Here is a 19324-nt window from a genome sequence, read left to right on the forward strand (position 1 = left end):
CACGTTTTCCTATGTTCTTACGTGTACAGTCAAAACTGGAAGTTAGCCTAGCTGGTTTGGCTCTGTGGATAGAGTGTCGCCTGTGGACTGAAGGGTCCTGGGTTTGATTCTGGTCAAGGGCACATGCCCGGGTTGCAGGCTTGATGGGGAGGCGTGCAGGAGGCAGCCAATTGATGATTCTCTCTCATAATTGATGTTTTACTCTCTCCCTCCCTTTTCCTTTCTCTCTGAAATCAATAAAAAAATATTAAAACAAAAAATCCCTGGAAATTAGATTCCATTCTAGGTAAACATTCTAAAGTAGCCAAAGACACATAAGGAATAGGCCAAAATTTGCATGTTTGTACAAAGAGCACACACAATATATGTAAATAATGGAAAGTCACAATTTTGTTTTCATCTATATTTGTGTAATAACTATGTTGCATTTTTAGGCCTTCAGGCCTCACAAATACTTAAGTGCATTATTCTGGGTATGAGAGAGAGCAATAAAAAACAACCTGGAAATCCCTGTCCTCATGAAGCTTATATTCCAGTGAGGGGTTAAAAGCCAACCAAGAAAGTTAAAATTATGAAGCATGCTAGAAGGTAATGACAGCAATGGAGAAAAAGCAGGGATGATGACTGGTAATTGGGGGACATAATTTGCAGTTTTAAACTGGTGTATTAGGGAAGACCTTACTGAGAAGGTGATATTTGGGCAAAGCCTCAAAGAATGTGAAGAAGCAAGTTGTACAGATATCTGAGAGGAAAAAGAATTTTAGGCCAAAAAAAAAAAAAAGAAAATAAAATAAATACAGTGGCCCTGGGGTAGGAACATGCTTGGTGTATGTGAAAACCACAAAGAGGTCAAGGTGGCAAGAGGAGAGCAGCAGTGGGAGAGGAAGGCAGTGAGGGGTATGTGTGGAGTGTGTACCCGTACGTGTGAAATAGGATACGTGTACAGATCGTTTAAGGCCTGTGAGGCTTTGAGCAGAGTGATATGTAAACAAAAAACTATACTTTTTAACAGGATACCTTTGCCTATTTTGAAAAACCCTGGCTCTTCTTCCTGCCCCCCCTCCTCACTCCCAAAGGAAGTAGATATATCAGAAAGATGTATATGCATGGAATCTCCGTGGTAACAGTGGTTGCCTCTGGAGGAGAGTTACCGCAGGCAGAGTTGAGAAAAAAACTGAATTTTAACCATGAACTCTTTTGTAATGTTTGAATGTTTAAAAATCATATAAATATATATTTTCAAAAGAATTATTTTAGAACTGAATGTTCATATGCAAAAAATGTGAATCTTGATCCATACTTTATACTATATAGAAAAATTAATTAAAAATGGACCATAGAACTAAATGTAAGAATAACAACTAGAAAATTTCTAAAAGAAAGTGTAAGAGAAAATCATTATGATCCTAGGCTAGACAAAAAAATTAGATACAATAATACATAAAAGAAGAAAACTGAATGAACTTCAAAATTTAAAATCTGCTTTTTGGAAGACACCATTAGCACAAGTCACATATTGGGAGAATATACTTGCAAAGCACATAAATAAAGAACACTCAAATCTCAGTAAGAAATAAAACGCAATTATAAAAATAGACAAAATATTTGAACACACATTTACCAAGATAAATACAGATGGCAAATAAGCACAAATGAACAGATGCGCAACATATTTAGTTATTAAGAAAATGTAAATTAAAACCACAGTGAGATACTAATGACATTTATTCAAATGCTTAAAAGCAAACTGACAATAAGTAGAGGAAATATAACTCACATATCTACTTTGGGGAACGGAAAATGGTACAGCCACTTTGAAGAACAGCCTGGCGATTTCTTATCAGTTAATCATACATTCATCATGACCAGGCAATCCCACTACTCAGTGTTTACCAAACTGAAATAAAACCTATGTGCATACAAAATCCTTATATGAAGGTTTATAGTGGCTTGCTTTATTATTGCCCTAAACTGGAAACAACTGACATGTTCTTCAATTGGTTAATGAATAAAAAAACACTGTGGTACATTTATGTAATGAACAACTATACCTAGCAAGAAAAAGGAAACAATTACTGATATACACAATATGGCTGAAACTCAAATGCATTATGTAAAATGACTCAAAGGCTACATATTATATGATTGAAATTATATTCGTGTATAAGCAGAACTACAGGGACAGAAAACAGGTAAGTGGTTGTAGGAATATCAGGTGGGAGGAAAGGTTGACTAAAAAGATGCAGGAGGAAATTTCTTGGACTGATTGAAGTGCTCTGTATTTTGTGTTGTTACCTACCTATTTACCTGTCAAAAAGTACAAAACGCTACACTAGTAAGAATCTATTTTATTATATACAAACTAGAGGCCTGGTGCATGAAATTCATGCACTGGGGGTGGGAGGGCTGTGTCCCTCAGCCCAGCCTGCGCCCTCTCCCAGTCTGGGACCCCTCGCTCTTTACCGTCTTCCTGCTTGCTGCGCCTTACCGCTTGGCTCACTGCTCCTTAGTGCTGCCGCGGAGGCAGGAGAGGCTCCTGCCACCGCCGCTGCCCTCGCCAGCCGTGAGCCCGGCTTCTGGCTGAGTGGCACACTGATCACCAGGGGGCAGCTCCTGCGTAGAGCATCTGTCCCCTGGTGGTCAGTGCGCATCATAGCAACCAGTCGTTCTGCCATTCGGTCCATTTGCATATTAGGGTTTTATCATATTTCAAAGTTTGTGCATGGGGCGGGGGAGGGGGGGAGTTGTCCCTCAGCCCAGCCTGCACCCTCTCCAATCTGGGACCCCTCAAGAGATGTTCGACTGCCCCGTTTAAACGGGGCAGTTGGACATCCCTCTCACAATCCAGGACTGCTGGCTCCCAACCGCTCACCTGCCTGCCTTCCTGATTGCCCCTAACTGCTTCTGCCTGCCAGCCTGATCACCCCCTAACCACTCCCCTGCCAGCCTGATTGATGCCTAACTGTTCACCTGCTGGTCCAATTGCCCCTAACTGCCCTCCCCTGCTGGCCTGGTCACCCCTAACTGCCCTCCCCTGCCGACCTGGTCACTCCTAACTGTCCTCCCCTGCAGGCCTGGTCGCTCCCAACTGCCCTCCCCTGCAGGCCTGGGCACCCCTAACAGTCCTCCCCTACAGGCCTGGTCGCCCCAAATGGCCCTCCCCTGCTGGTCCAGTCACCCCTACCTTCCCTCCCTTGCCAGCCTGGTCATCACTAACTGCCCTCCCCTGCTGGCCTAATTGCCCCTAACTGCTGGCCTGGTCACCCCATCTGCCTTCCCCTGCCGGCCTGGTCCCCCCCAATTGCCCTCCCCTGCCGGCCTGGTCCCCCCGAACTGCCCTCCCCTGCCAGCCTGGTTCCCCCCAACTGCCCTCCTCTGCAGGCCTGGTCACCCCCCAACTGCCCTTCCCTACAGGCCTGGTCCCCACATCTGCCCTTCCCTGCTGGCCTGGTCACCCCCAACTGCCCTTCCCTGCAGGCTTGATCGCCCCCAACTGCCCTCCCCTGCAGGCCTGATTGCCCACAACTGCCATCTTGTGGCGGCCATCTTGGACCACATGGGGGCAGCCATCTTGTGTGTTGGTGTAATGGTCAATTTGCATGTTACTCTTTTATTAGATAGAATTGTACCTTAAAAAAATGAAAAAGAAAAACAAAAAAACAACCTGCACCCTCCAGTACAACACAGAAAATGGACATATAAGAATTTTCAAGGAAACTTGTATTATCAAAGAACTATTCCTACTTAAAAGATTTACTGTACTTTTATCTTAAATAGACTACTCCTTTGAGGGCATTTCCCCTTTGGATACAGATTAGCCATCCTATATAATAAAAGGCTAATATGCAAATTGTCCACTCAACCGGGAGTTCAACCAGGGGCAGGGCTGGCTGGCCAACCTCCCGCGGTCCCTCCCCCTGGCCGGCCCAGCCCTAGACCTCTAGTTTTCTGATAAGAGACAGCAAAGCAAAAAAAAAAAACAAACAAAAAACAAAAACAAAAAACACAAAAAAAACTGTATGTGGGGTAATCCCAATCATAAATGATCAAACATGTCTGAGCTATTCATGTAACTCCAGGGGAAAATAAAACATTCAACATATTTATATTTTGTTATCAAAAATGCTATTTGAACAATAAGAGTGATAAATCTAAATCTAACTTGAACCTGATCTCTTAAAAACTAAGCACCTATTATAACTTAAGGAATATTTACTTCTGCCATTACAATAGTGTCACAGATGCTAAACAGACAGTAGTATCATATATAGTTATAGGAAACTCCTTATGTGAAATATATATATACATACACATAATATGTATTCCAATTACCAGGTGGTGGAAAGGTATGAAATCAACTTTGAGGCAAACTAGCTTTTAGGGTTCTTGGTTTCCTTTGTACACTTTTGTTACTGCATGCATGGCCTAAACTTGTCTGTGGTAACTCCAGTTAGTTATGGAAGCCTACTGGATGCTTCCAATCCAGGCCTCCATACCATCACCATCTGTTCTGTACCTGTCTTCCAGGTGCCACACAGTCCAGCCACAGAAAGAAGTATGTGTTTAGTTTTCAAGTCTTGTGGATCATTAGCTATAAAATTTATTATACCATCTTTCTTTGGATGTCATTGCTATGTTGGCAACCTCAAGAGGTAGGAGGGCCTCTGAAAGCCTGAATTTGGAAATAATCTAGCCAATAAAATTCATTCTACTCATACTGGGCGTGTTAAAAAATGTATGACCTTGCCCAGCTGGCATGGCTCAGTGGTTGATTATCGACCTATGAACCAGGAGGTCACAGTTCGATCCCTGTCGGGCAGTGTGCCCAGGTTGCAGGCTCGATTCCCAGTAGGGCTTACAGGAGGCAGCCGATCAATGATTCTCATCATTGATGTTTCTATCTCTTCCTTCCTCTCCAAAACCAACAGAAATATATTTTAAAAACATGATCTCTAAGATTTAATACACACTCTCCTCCACTATTAAGTTTCAACTATAGAGAACCAAATATATAGTAAAGTGCTGACTTAATGTTGTCAATAGGTACTATGACTTTAAAAGTGAAACCACATATAATGAAGCCAATTTTACCAGCCTAGTTGATATAAACAAGAGTTAAATTCCTATGGCATACGAAACATTACATGAGGACCTGCTGTATCTCTTTTTTCCCCTAAGTCTTAAAAATTAGATTTCAATCCACTAAATCAGAGATAATACAAAAATGGAAACATGGCTGATGTTTAAGCAAGTTAAAAGTTTATCTATACCTGATGAAGTGTTCCTGCTGGTAATACAATGGCATCACCAAGGAACTGAACAAGAGTGCAGGCTCTAACTCCATATTCCTCAAGCAGTCTTTGGCGGAGCTTTTTGTTCACATACCAACTTTGATCACGTATTGGATCATGTTCTGGTAGAACTTCAAGGCCTTGCTCTTTTGAAATCTGAAATATGGATTGAAATTAAAATAAGCACCCCAATTTCAGTAAGGGAAATGGTAAATCCTGTTCCATTAAATTTCACTTTTCTTTACAATAAGTCTTTTGTTCTCACAATCGTATGGAATGATTGAGCTTAAATTAGAAAATATTCTACAACCATTTGAAAAGCCAGAGGATATTAAAACCCTGCACACTGATAAAGTGAGGCACATTCCCTTCTCATCTCCTTCCACTGTGAAGTTTTTATCTACTTGGATCCTTCCTTATAACTGTTTCAAGAGTACAATGTAGAGATGAGAAAAAGCTTAGTTCAGTAGCTTTTTCCAAAAGTCAAATAATACATAAATATGGACTTCATAAAAATTTCTTGATCCTGCTCTTCTCTTAAGGTAGGTACTTTTTACCTTTTAAGATAAATACCTTTATACTATTAACCTCCTAACCCTTGACAAATCAACTTCAAGGAACCATTTACTAATCACTGAATAACCTTCTGTTTTAAAAAGCATAATTTGTAATATTTTAAATTAAAATACTGGTAAGTATTCTGGTATAAGATAGTAGGTACAGGGCTACAGCCCTCTGCACTGACCAGAGACCTATGTCCATTCAGAAGGAAAATGAAGTACTATTAGAAAAGCAGCAATGATGGTCCCCTAAAAAAAATCACTATAATTAGAAAATTTAGAAAATATTTGAAGGGTTTAATCATTTATTCAGATAAATGTGTCACATTCATTTAGAATGTCCAACAATCAAAATAAAGGTACAATTACTGAAAATTTCAGTCTATTCAAGTAAGTATATCTCAGCAATCAGATACGATAGAGTACTACCCAGGTCAACAGCAAAAAGAAGTCAATAAACAGTAAAATAAAGATCCTACATTATTTAATGACTAGAAGCCCGGTGCATGAAATTCGTGTATGGGTAGGGTCCCTAAGCCTGGCCTGTGATCAGGGCCAATTTGTGGGGCGACCGATGGGGCAATCTGGGGGCCCTGTTGACACCCGCCTTGGCTGGCCTGGGGCCTGCGGACAGCTCCTGCATTGAGCATCTACCCCCCCGCCGGTGATCAGTGCGTGTCACAGCGACTGGTAGTTCCGCCATTTGGTAAATTTGCATATCAGGCTTTTATTTTATAGGATCTTATTTTGAATGCCAAAGAAGTTATATTAAAAATTAGTCTTTGCTTAAGGTGAAGAGATAAACAAATTTGCAAACTAAATTATACCTTCTGAAGAAATTCCCTTATCTTGTCAACGTCTTTCCCAGCATAAATATGCCACAGAGCACCAGGTATTTCACTTGAGTCCTTCAATCGTTTTCTTAAAATGTCATCCAAATCTTCTTCTTCAAATTTCTTAAGTATTCCTAAAACACCAGAGAATATTTTCAAATTGGTCAGCAAAGACTACCAGCAGAAAGCCAAGTCTCTTAAAATTGACCTATCAGAGGCAGCACAGTGCTTGATAGAATGGGACTTTTAAAGAGGAGATAAACCTCAAATGTTTTCTAATTCCTGGGAGATCTCTCGTATTATTAATCCGTAATCAAATGCAAATGCCCTACATGCTGTGGTTTTGAGGAAATATCAGATCATTCTTTTGAAATGTTGGCAAACCAAAAACTGTACACACACACACACACGTCTGAACAGAAAAGAAATGTTAACTATGGTTTTCTCTGAATCTTCTTTTCCAAATTCCCAGTTTGGAAACATTTTAAAGAAATGTTCTTTGAAGAAATCTATTGCCTGCTACAATGAATACATCAGATGTTTCCTAATTTGCGGCAGCAGAAATAAAAGCCTTTTTATCTGTGAAATTATCTGTAAGGACTTCCTAACTCAAACATTTATTATATGTTTACAATGTGCCAGATACTGTCCTAGAATGTTAGGGATTATAGTTAAGAAAGACAGTCAAGACCTCATAGAGTAAAGAGGGTATTAATAAATGTAGACAAATAAGAATATCACGTAGTGAGTGCAGTCAAAGACGGGTTCAGTTCTCAAATATAATTCTGATAATGTATATTTATAAAATGCCAGTTTATGATTTTTTTAGTTAATCCTTACCTGGATATTTTTCCAATGATTTTTAGAGAGTGGAAGGAAGGGAAGGAATGGGAAGGAGGAGGGAGGAGAAGAGGGGGCGAGAGAGAAACACAGTTATGAGATAGACATACAGATTGGTTGCCTCCATTCACATACCAACTGGGAGTCAGGATCGAAACTGCAACCCAGGTACGTGCCCTTGACTGGAAATCAAACCCTTCAGTGTGTGGGCCGATGCTCTAACCACTGAGAAAACTGACCAGGCCCAGTTGATGGTTTTTAAATGTAGTGTTTTTGTTTTGTTTTTTAAATATTTTATTGATTTTTTACAGAGAGGAAGGGAGAGGAATAGAGATTATATAAACATCATTGAAGAGAGAAACATTGATCAGCTGCCTCCTGCACACTCCCCACTGGGGATGTGCCCGCAACCAAGGTACATGCCCTTGACTGGAATCGAACCTGGGACCCTTCAGTCTGCAGGCCTATTCTCTATCCACTGAGCCAAACCAGTTAGGGCTTAAATGTAGTTTTTAAAAATAACTATTTAAATTGATTTTTAGTTGATTATTTTAAGTGTGTGACTGGGGATGAAATCTGCAACCTTGGCTTATCAGGATGGTGCTCTAATCAACTGACCTACCCAACCAGGGCTAATCTGTCTTCTTTAGCAAAATTATAATTTAACAACCTTAGATAAAAGTTTTTCAATTACTTTTCCTTTAAATTTTATTGCCCTGTAAATTAAAACAATCATAAGGAAGAGAAAATTTATATTGTTTAATGAAGATCTCTAGTGGGAGATGATAATATGAGTTACACTTTGAAGGATAAAAATAGGAATTTGTCAAAAAAGTGATAGGAGAGACATTGTAGATGGAGGAAAAGAAAAAGTGCACACTTTTTAGCTCACTATTTCTTAATGTGTTTTAAGCATTATTATATCCCCAAAACATTCTTTTTTTTAAAAAAATAGATTTTTTTATTGACTTAGGAAGGGAGAGGGATGAGAGAGAATCATGGATCGGCTGCCTTCTGCACACCCCCTACTGGGGATTGAGCCCGCAACCCGGGCATGTGCCCTGACTGGGAATGGAACCATGATCTCCTAGTTCATAGGTCGATGCTTAACCACTGAGCCACGCTGGCTGGGCACCCAAAACATTCTTTACTTTTTGTGACCATCTATAAAAATTGGCAAAACTTTAGATAAAAGACAAAGAACTAAAATATTAATGTTTTCTCAAAAGATCAAAAATTATGCTATAAATGAGAGATGGAAGGTATGCAGAAACAAAGGTGAATAAGAAAGTTCCAGCATTTAAGCACATGAAAGACTAGAGAAAAACAGGCATAACCTCTATATTGCAGACAAATTTGAAAAAGAGTACAGTGAAGTAGCCCTAGCTGGTTTGGCTCAGTGAATAAAGCGTCAGACTGCAGACTGAAGGGTCCCGGGTTTGATTCTGGTCAAGGGCACATGCCTGGGTTGCGGGCTCGATCCCCAGTGGGGGGCATGCAGGAGGCAGCTGATCTTTGATTCTCTTTCATTACTGATGTTTCCATCTCTCCCTCTCCCTTCTTCTCTGAAATCAATTAAAAGAGGAAAAAAAAAAAAAAAAGAGTATAGTGAAGTACAAAAGAGATAATTAACCCTGTGGCATCACAGGCTTTGAAAGGATAAGTAATCTCAACCACAGGTCACACATTTCTTTGCTAGAGCTGGGACTATAACTCAACTGTCCCTGACTCTTAAATTCTTGGATGTGGGAGAGGCAAAGGGTTTTTATCTGTTACTAGAGGCCTGGTGCAGGAAATTCGTGCACGGGGGTTAGGGGGTGGGGGAATCCCTTAGCCCGGCCTGCACCCTTTCCAATTCAGGGCCACTCGGGCCTAAACTGGCAGTCAGACATCCCTCTTGCAATCCGGGACCACTGGCTCCTAACCACTCACCTGCCTGCCTGCCTAATGCACCCAACTGCTCCCCTGCCTGCCTAGTCGCCCCTAATGGCCCTCCCCTGACGGCTTGGTCACCCCCAACGTGCATATGGCTGGGGTCCCTCAGCCCAGCCTGCGCCCTCTTGCAGTCCAGGAGCCCTCAGGGGATGTCCTTGGGGGAGCGGGCCTAAGCCAGCTGTCGGACATCCTTAGCTCTGCTACGGAGGCGGGAAAGGCTCCCGGCCACCGCTGCTGCACTTGCCAGCCGTGAGCCCAGCTCAGGGCTTCTGGCTGAGTGGCACTCCCCCTGTGGGAGCGCACTGACCACCAGGGGGCAGCTCCTGCATTGAGTGTCTGCCCTCTGGTGATCAGTGTGGGTCATAGCAACTGGTTGTTCCACCGTTTTGTTGATTTGCATATTAGCCTTTTATTATACAGGATAATCAATAATCAACAGCAAAGGGACCTGAGAAACAATGTAAAAGTGAGTTTCTATAGTTTTGGGAATTTAGGATGGAATTTATTATAGAAGCTGTCAAATATACAGAAAAGTTGAGTGAATACTATAATGAAACCCCACATCCTTGGCAACTAGCCACTAAGCTATACAAGCATTCTGGGCTCCAGATACAGATATGATGATCTAAGTGATGGCTGGATGCCACCCATTTCACAGGAAGTGCATGTAAACTAGAAAATGCAAAAAATTAAGTCTATAACTCTATGAAGAATACTAGGAATCAGGGAGTAGTTTCATAGGAGCCAAGACAAGTATCTGAAGGTGACATAGTGATTAAACAGTGCCATTTATTTATAGAGGTGGCAAGTAATGAAAGGACCAGAAAGAAACCATTAAATTAGCCAGTTGTGAGAGCCGTAGCACAAGTAATTTCAGTAGGGTAGCTCGTATAGAGCCCAACCTTATTCAGATGAAATGTGAAAGGGAGGTGACAGACACAGCGAAGAATTTGTTATGAGAGCAAGAGTAACAGGATGATGGCAAGAAAGACATGGTTTGAAGGAAGTTTTCTTTTGAAAAGGAAGGAATGGTCCAGAGTGCACTCCTACTCTGAAGAAAAGAAGCTAGTTAGTGGAGAGGGAAAATTTAAATGCCTATTTCTATAAAGAAGGGAGTAACGGATGAATAAGGTTTCAGAAAGAAATCCAGAGGATGGAATCTAAAACCTATACACTGGATAGAAATGTTATTTCTACTTTAAAAGAAAAGGTCCCTTGCCTTGGATGGTGTGGCTCAGTTGGATGGAGCATTGACCTGTACACCAAAAGGTGGCAGGTTCGATTCCAGGTCAAGGCACATACCCAGGTTGGGGGTATGTGTGGAAGGCAGCTGATCAATGTTTCTCTCTCTCTCTCTCCTCCCCCAATGTCTTTAAAACTCAATAATAAAAAAACTGTAAAAAGAAAAGGCCCCTTCTAAATGACATTTGAGAAAAAAATCATCTCCAGAGTTCCAGGGTCTACTGTCTATTCTTCAATAAATGTTTATAAGTGAGCTTTAACAGTCTATTTTCATTAACACAATATTTAATGAAAAGGGAAAGAGCAAATAAAAATATCCATTTTTAAAATTAAAATTCCCATTATGTAAAAAAAAAAAACAACACACGGGTAAACAATCCTTCTTCAAGTAATAAAGATTAAAATATCCCTATATCCATTGTAATTCTTTTCAAATCTTGGCTGTTAACTCACAGGCTGACATTCTGGATAACACTAGTGTGTGTGGTTATTCAACTGTTATTCCAAATATCATTATTCTTTAAGTTTCTTTACCTGCTTTTGAGAGAATGCCATTTCCTTTTGCTATGCCAACATAGACTAGAATATTTACAACATCAGAAACTTCGACATGGAGATTTGTTGTTCCTATATCATGATCTTTAGCAGCAGCTACACCTGTGTATGAAATAAAATTTTACTTGACTATTTTACATATCCCAAACCAGCTCTATGAGGAAAATTTAATCGTGAGTTTTACTCTCCATGATTCAAAACCTCCCCCCAAAAGTCACAATCCTGAAATGTTCCATAAAAGTTAAATCAGTAGAAAATGGAAATATTTTGCAAGGAATCAGCAGGTACTTATCTATATATGGAATATTAATTCCTAATATATTGATTTAGAAAAATATCTCAATGGATTATTAAAAGATCATATTTAGTGTAACCTAAAAATCATTAGACAATTTATCTATGGAGAGAAGTTAGTTAAAATTCCATAGAATTCCAAGTTGATGGAAATGCAAATATATACCTACCATAGGCACTGCACAACCTGGGTCCTAGATCAGGGCGTACAAAAAATGCTGGCAGATGAGAGGCCAAATTGAATTTTCCTTCTGGATTACAATATTCAGGCAATGGCAGGCTTTTAAAAAAATCTTCGTATCTGAAAAATAACATTGGCTTCTTTTGAATAAAGGCATATTTTTAAGTGCTTCCAAATATGTAATTTTCACCTTGTTAAAAAAGGCCTTTGATAGGTAACACTTTCCCTGACTTCATCAAACGTTTAAATGAGTGCATAATACATCCACAAGCAAAGAACAGAAGCCATACTGAAATGGCAATGCTGCCTAATCATGACAATTAAAAACACCATGAATAGGGAAGTCCCAAAGAATGCGTCCTTGACATGAGCATTCTTTCCTTTACTGTCCTAAAATAGACTCTCCCTTGCTGAGACTACAGAAATTCAGTTTCTATTTTTTTTATAAAATCCTCACCGGAGGATATTTTTTTCCATTGATTTTTAGGGAGAGTGGAAGAGAGGGGTAGAGACAGAAAGAAACATAGATGTGAGAGAGACACATCGATTGGTTGCCTCCCACATGCGGAGATTGAGCCTGCAACCGAGGTACATGCTCTTGACCAGAATCAAACCCACAACCCTTCAATGCCAAGGCCTATACTCAACCACTGAGCCAAATCAGAGCCAGTTTTGTTTTTCAGTTTATTTTTAATTGAGGAAGAAAATGCCTAACAGTCACTTTTTTTGTTGTTCCTTATCTTACTTCTGGGTATAAATCTCAGCTCAACTTCAAAAAGCTAAGTAAAAAGAAAATCCAAAAAAAAAACCCCCAAAAAACAAACTTCAAAAGATATACCTGGCTGGCATCATACTCTTGAATTCTTCTCCTGAAGGGCAATCTTTTAATTTCAAAACAACTGTTTCTCCACTTTTCGTTTTTTGCCGTTCTATAAAGAATACAATTAATTACAAAAGAGGTAATCTCTGCTTTTTTATTTTTATTAATGTTTGGAGAGGAAGAAATGTAAAAAGTATATGAATAAGTCAATTGTTGCACAGTAGGTACTTAATGAATGTATGCATAATTGGCTCTTATTTCTTATATACTTAGTTTTAAGACTTTGGTTGCTTATGCATATAAATTCTTTTTAAAATATTTCTACAATTTTTATTAAAACTACATCTTTTAATTTTCAGTGTTTTATATAAATTTCATAATTCAACTTCAAAGGTTTATGGGGTTGCCAAATAATATTCCTCATGAGATATAAGTAACCATAATTAAAAGACTTGTTTATGGCCAAAAGAAATTAGATGTGGAGACAAGAATAGGATCCAGTCTCCTATTTCCAAGCACAGATGGTTCCTGACTTAGGAAGGGTCAACTAAACCATTTTTCAATGGTGTGAAAACTGGCATTCAGTAGAAACTGTATTTCTAATTTTGAATTTTCCTCTTTTCCTATGCTAGCTATGTGGCATTTTGTGTTTATTTTGCCCACTGTATGTAAGCTAATGTAACATTTAAGGTAGTCTAGGCTAAAAGCTTGACATTCTGTTAGGTGAATGCATTTTGACATGATAATTTCAACTTACGACTTTATCAGGATGTAACCAATTGTAAGTTGAGGAACATCTGTACTTGTTTCTTTTTATTAGACAACAAAGTAATATAGAAATTTAAAAGATTAAAAACCTGCTAAGTCCTATTTACAATTTATTGTTTTGGGGGAATACTAGTATGTTTAACAAAAACAGTAAACAGACAACAAACAAAACAAAAACCAACGTACTTGACACTTCTTCAAAACCATCCCAGAATTCCTTGACATTGCCATTTGAAATAATGCTGTCTTTGCAGTTCAGAAGATCGGCTTGGTGGTCTCCAAAATCAAGACTAATTGATTCTGACTTCCATAAACTCATGTTCATTTTCTTATGTACACCAGAAACCACTGCAGGCTTATAAATAGATAAATAAAAGTTGAAAGATATATGGACACTTCCAAAATTAGACTCTATAAGCACATACAACAAATGTTCAGTTTTAGTACTAATGACAAATTGTGAGAATAAGAGCTATCAAAAATAGGCCGTGACTTGGAAAGATGTTCACAATACAGTATATTGTTAAAAAGAAAAAGTGATGAGGGAATGCTGTGTCGAATACAGTAAAAATTTCATTTCTAGACAGTATAAATATGATTTTTTGGTTGTTTTATTTACAGATTAATTTTTAGACACAATATAACCTACTCATTTGTTTGTATATATGTAATATATGTTTTAAGATTTTTAAAGTAAATTACATAAAAAGTCCTTAAGCTTAAAAGTTTATATACATTCTGAGTTTCCATTACTTAAAACACATACTTACATTTTTTACCTTGACAAGGATCATAATAAATAAAAATATTAAACTAGGCATAACAACATTAAATTTCAAGCCTAATGACTAGTCTCTGAAAGTGAATCTCTCCTTTGAAATCCTATGAATTAAAAATCCCTCAAGGCTCTCTAAACTAAAAACCAACAACTGAAGCTTTATAGTTTTTAAAACTCCAATGCTGATGATTAAAAAAAAATAAAAAAGAACACAAACCTCTTAGGTAATCTGATGTATTATTCTCAGCCCACTCCCTCACCCCCACCTTAATTCCTTTCTTATAAATGAAGATGAAAGTCTGGGATATAGAGAACACGAAGTTGTGACTTAAAAGTCTTCTGTAAAAGAAGTTTAAGTACACTTAAACTTCATAAGATAATTAAATGTAGGGAACCATAGAAGAATAACCTCTAGCTAGGTTTCTTATAACAACAGTCATCTCAAAAGAAAATAAAATAAAAAACCACCCTAAAATCTGGTTGACTACATGGATGACTGCTCCATTAAACTTACTTTCAATGGGCTTAATGATATGTCCAACTATTATTAAAACAGTTCAGCTATTAGATAATTAACTATTGTTGGCAATTTACATATTAATTCTCAGCCCCAATTATACATATTCAATAATACTCTTTATCCAACCCTATGCCATTATATCTGATGGTAACCAGCAGCTTAAGAAAAGAAAGATTTTTTTAAAATTATAGAGGCAGCCCTAGCCGGCTTGGCTCAGTGGATAGAGCATCAGTCTGCGGACTGAAGGGTCCCAGGTTCGATTCCGGCCAAGGGCACATGCCTGGGTTGCGGGATCGATCCCCAGTGGGGAGCGTGCAGGAGGCAGCCGATCGATGATTCTCTCTCATTGATGTTTCTATCTCTCTTTCCTTCTCCCTTCCTCTCTGAAATCAATAAAGAAATATATTTAAAAAAAATAAAAAAATAAAATTATAGAGGCAAGTTACTTAGAATATTCTGAAGGAGAACCCTTGGACTATCATCATAATCATCTTCCCAAAATACTGAAAACTCTAATTTGACTCCATGCCTTTCATTCCCCTCTAATTCAACTTTCTATCTGCTTTGATGTCATTTTAAAATGTCACAGTTTACTTTGATTACTGAAGTAAACCTATTATCTGTAGGATAAAGTGCAAACTTTTTAAGTATGATATATAAAGGCCATTCATAATCTGAAAAATCAGATTCATAATCATAACTCTATCTCATTTCCTTACCATTACCCCATAGAACTCTTACTTCTGTGTTCCAAACAAAACTACTTAACACTTCCCCCCAAACCTGATGCTTTTGTTTAAAGCATCTCCAACCTATTGTCTATCTAGAAAAATTTCACTTAACCCCTAGCCTAGAGCATTAATTCAGATCAGCCTTTTTGAATTAGTACTCTGGGGTTTCTATAGTTACCTTGAACAAACTTCTTAGAATATTTAAGATGTTTATAAAAATACTTATGTGACTATTTCAAACCCACACAAAATTAAGTGGTCTAAACTATAACCCAGCAATGGTATTGAGCTTTGAGAGCCAAGTCCTGCCCCTCAAAAAAAAAAACAAAAAAAAAAAAAAAACAAAACAAAAAAGAAAAAGAAAAGAAAGGAAGCTAAATATTGTGTGATGTCAGCCTTCTTTATCCATGGCTTCTGAATTAGCAGATTCAACCAACCATGAATAGGAAATAGTAGGAAAAATAAAAGATATTCTGTTGTTGCTGATTTGTACTATGTAGAGTTAAGGCCTATGATGGTTTCCTTTGTATTAAACACATAAAAACAAATTTGTCTTGTCATTATTACCTAAACAGTATCATATAGCAACTATATACATAGCATTTACACTGCACTAGGTATTATAAGTAAACTAGAGATAAAGTATACAGGATGTGAGATATGGCATCAAATGTATATAATGTACAGGTATGTATTTTTTTGGGGGAGAAACTAAACTGTCATCAGATATTAAAAAGGATTACTGACCTAAAAAAAGATTAAGAACTGTACTAAAACAGTTCTTACTCATATCTTACTAATTTTTATATAACTCATTTTCATATCCTTTGTGGCAAGCATAAAGAATGGATTTTATTAGGTGCTCACTAACTATCTGAGGAATGAAGAAAGTGAAACAAAATAGCAATGTTTTTCAGAAAGCAAGAAAAAAACTGAAGGTGGTAATCCTAAATCATGCAAATTCTTAATTTTGTTCATAATTTGTGCATTGATGTCATATACTGCCATTTGAAATGTGTATCAAACATTACATCAAAACTTGGTTCAAACATTTTTATTTGAGAACTATATAATGGAGTTTGTCATTCAAAACTAGATGAACTAAGTTAAAAATCAATAGTCTATGGGTAAACATTAAAGACAAAAATATCTATACTTTTCATCAGTTCAAGAAAAAATGCTTATATTATTACCACTTTAATAGCAGATATGAAATCTATTAAGTAGACTAAAATAAAAGTGTCAAAAAAAGGAGGTACCAAACTACGTAAATACAATGGCTTTTTCAAGTCTGCTGACTGATAAAAAAAACAGTGCTTTCCTAAATTCATATAAGTCTGGCCAAAAATAAGAATTCAGAAACTATCAATCTGGTAATCTTTTTATTTCTTACTTCCACTCCAAATGTGTTAAGTACTATCCCCCCTTTTTTTTCTATTTCTAAGAAGAGAACCATTTTGCCTCTTTAGCTTCAGTTCCTCTAAGAGTGTGCACTAAAATCAGCTTAAAATACTCACTTGTCCATGTTTCCAACACTCTTTGAAAAGCTTCCAATTATTAGTATTTTTATAATCCTTAAGCCAAAGAATATGCTTCTCACAGATCCAAGTATGTGGTATATCACTGTACAATTTGTTTTCATCCATGGCAGAATTTCTGCTTTCTCCAGGCTCTTCTTTAAGGTCTGGTTTTACATTTATCTTAGCGGCTTTATTTGGTGGAATTTTGTTTTCAACAACTGAAGCAATTATGTCATCAAGAATGTTTGGCATGGTCCTTCCACTTTTACCACTCTATAGGGGGGAAAATTATATTTTAAGAAGAAATGCAAACAGTTTTAAATTCACTTTTTTTTCCTTTTTTACTCTTCACCAAAGGACATACTGAGAGAGAGAGAGAGAGAGAGAGAGAGAGAGAGAGAGAGAGAGAGAGAGAGAGAGACATTGATGTGAGAGAGAAACATTGATCAGTTGCCTTTCATAAGTGTCCCAACTGGGAATCCAACTGGCAACCTTTTGGTGCACAGGATGATGCTAACCAACTGAGCAACTCCAGACGAACTAAACTTTTATTTTGATTTACTAACATAGCAAACAGCTAACACACATATATGGATCTCTAGTCCCTACACTGTTCCTGCCCTTAGAGGTGGGAACCAGAATTTTGGTGGTCTCCATGTGAGGCCAAGTCTGTAGCAACTGGAAGTGTGGCTTTCCTACTTCTTATATTGTTTTAGGATTGGGGCAGAGGGCACAAAGAGGTAGAATTTCCAAAATACTTTTAATGGCCACTAAAAATGTATGCCTATCTGTACAGTTATCTGTATTTTTCTCTGGAGAACAACGAAAGCAAAATTGATTTTTGAATGTTTTATTTTAACCAAACATTTACCTCCATATTCTTCCCCCTCCCCTCATTAGATATATGGTTTTCAAATTCTGCAGGAGTATTTTAGGGCTCCTTCTGGCATCAAAAAGCCACTTGTCCAAACTTATTCATTCACCTTGGAAAAACCAAAATCTCCAGCTTTCAAGTTATGAGTTATAATGCAAACAGGAACATGACAAATAATTTGGTGTATTTGATCTGACTCTCTTTACTATGTAGTTCAAAGCCAAGTCTCTAAATCGTCTAAACTTAAGGCCCATATAGAGGTAAAAAATCTGGCATCTCACTCACTGGGGTGCCCATCGAATATACTGGTGCAAAGGCAATGCCAGCATCTGTAGAACCCACACGTAGCTTGCCAGCTGTTGTGGTCAGTAAATCCCGTAAGGTTGAGCCTTGTTCATTACTCTGGGACACTGGAGGTGATGTTCTGCTATTTGGAGAATCAGGACTGTCTTGTTCTCTCTCTTCTTTAATTTGCTTTTCAAGGGCAAATTCTTTATTTTCTGAAATAAAACATTTTATAAAATTAAGCATGCTGCTAAAGTACAGACAAAACTGGCACTCTGTATTTTATAGTGAGACATAAAAACTATACACTAGTGATTTATTCACCTGAACACACACCAGAGGATGGGCTAGATCCTTCAAAATGGAGTCAAACGGTTTGAATATGAAAAAGCCTTCCTCAAAATCTTAGACATGAGTTTATACTTGCCACAAATGAGAACACTATAGCTAAGATAGGAAGGACTAGGTATACCAGTTAATAATGCAGACTTTTTTCAATAGATGGAGTTACACATATGTTGATATATATGCGATTTGATATGTAAGCTATTTTGTTGTATTGACAACAAGCTTCAAAACTTCATATGTCAAATTTTCTGAAGGTGTTAACATCATAGATATTTTTATGCTTAAAAATGCTGAATTTCATGCCAAAAGAAAAGCATTTGCTAGAAGTCATAATTATTTTGAAGAAAAGTGCTACTGAATACTTCGGGAAGCTTATGGTGAACATGCTTTATCTCAAGATACTTGTGAACGCTGGTTTGAACGCTTTAAAAGTGATGATTTCGATGTGAAAGATAAAGAAAGTCCAGGTCAACTGAAAAAGTTTAAAGACCAACAATTACAAGCATTATTGGATGAAGATGCGTGTCAAACTCAAAAACCACTTGCAGAAATATTAAACGTTGCTCAGCAAACAATTTTGATTGCTTTACAAGCAATGGAAAAGAGTTTAAAGGAAGGAAAATGGGTGCCACATCAACTGGACAAAAGACAAATGGAAAGCCGAAAATGTTGCTCAGCAAACAATTTCTGATCGCTTACAAGCAATGGCAAAGATTTTAAAGGAAGGAAAATGGGTGCCACATCAACTGAATGAAAGACTAATGGAAAACCGAAAAGTCATCAGCAAAATGTTGCTTCAACGGCACGAAAGAAAGTCTTTTTTGCATTGAATTGTGACTGGAGATGAAACATGGATTTATTCTGACAATCCCAAATGCACAAAATCATGGGTTGATCCAGGTCAACCATCAACATTGACTGCAAGGCCAAATCGCTTTGGAAAGAAGAC

The 19324-nt window shown here is 37.8% G+C and overlaps 2 protein-coding genes across 5 annotated transcripts in view; one reads left to right on the forward strand and one right to left on the reverse strand.

Moving 5' to 3' along the window:
• LOC308257520 (uncharacterized protein) overlaps positions 1-19324 on the forward strand; it is a 50958-nt gene that overhangs the window by 10228 nt on the left and 21406 nt on the right. The window lies entirely within an intron of this gene.
• The window catches only part of JMJD1C (jumonji domain containing 1C), a 283189-nt gene that overhangs the window by 2691 nt on the left and 261174 nt on the right, over positions 1-19324 (reverse strand). For all 4 annotated transcript variants that reach the window (XM_080687359.1, XM_080687358.1, XM_080687360.1 and 1 more), the window contains 8 exons: positions 18028-18242; positions 16866-17141; positions 13506-13674; positions 12570-12660; positions 11721-11851; positions 11236-11358; positions 6679-6818; positions 5271-5447 (listed from right to left, as the gene is read on the reverse strand). In XM_080687359.1, coding sequence (XP_080543485.1) covers positions 5271-5447; positions 6679-6818; positions 11236-11358; positions 11721-11851; positions 12570-12660; positions 13506-13674; positions 16866-17141; positions 18028-18242 — 1322 coding nt within the window. The remainder of the gene's footprint in view (positions 1-5270; positions 5448-6678; positions 6819-11235; positions 11359-11720; positions 11852-12569; positions 12661-13505; positions 13675-16865; positions 17142-18027; positions 18243-19324) is intronic.

This window comes from Plecotus auritus (assembly GCF_963455305.1).
Source record: "Plecotus auritus genome assembly, chromosome: 9".
Classification (NCBI taxonomy): domain Eukaryota; kingdom Metazoa; phylum Chordata; class Mammalia; order Chiroptera; family Vespertilionidae; genus Plecotus; species Plecotus auritus.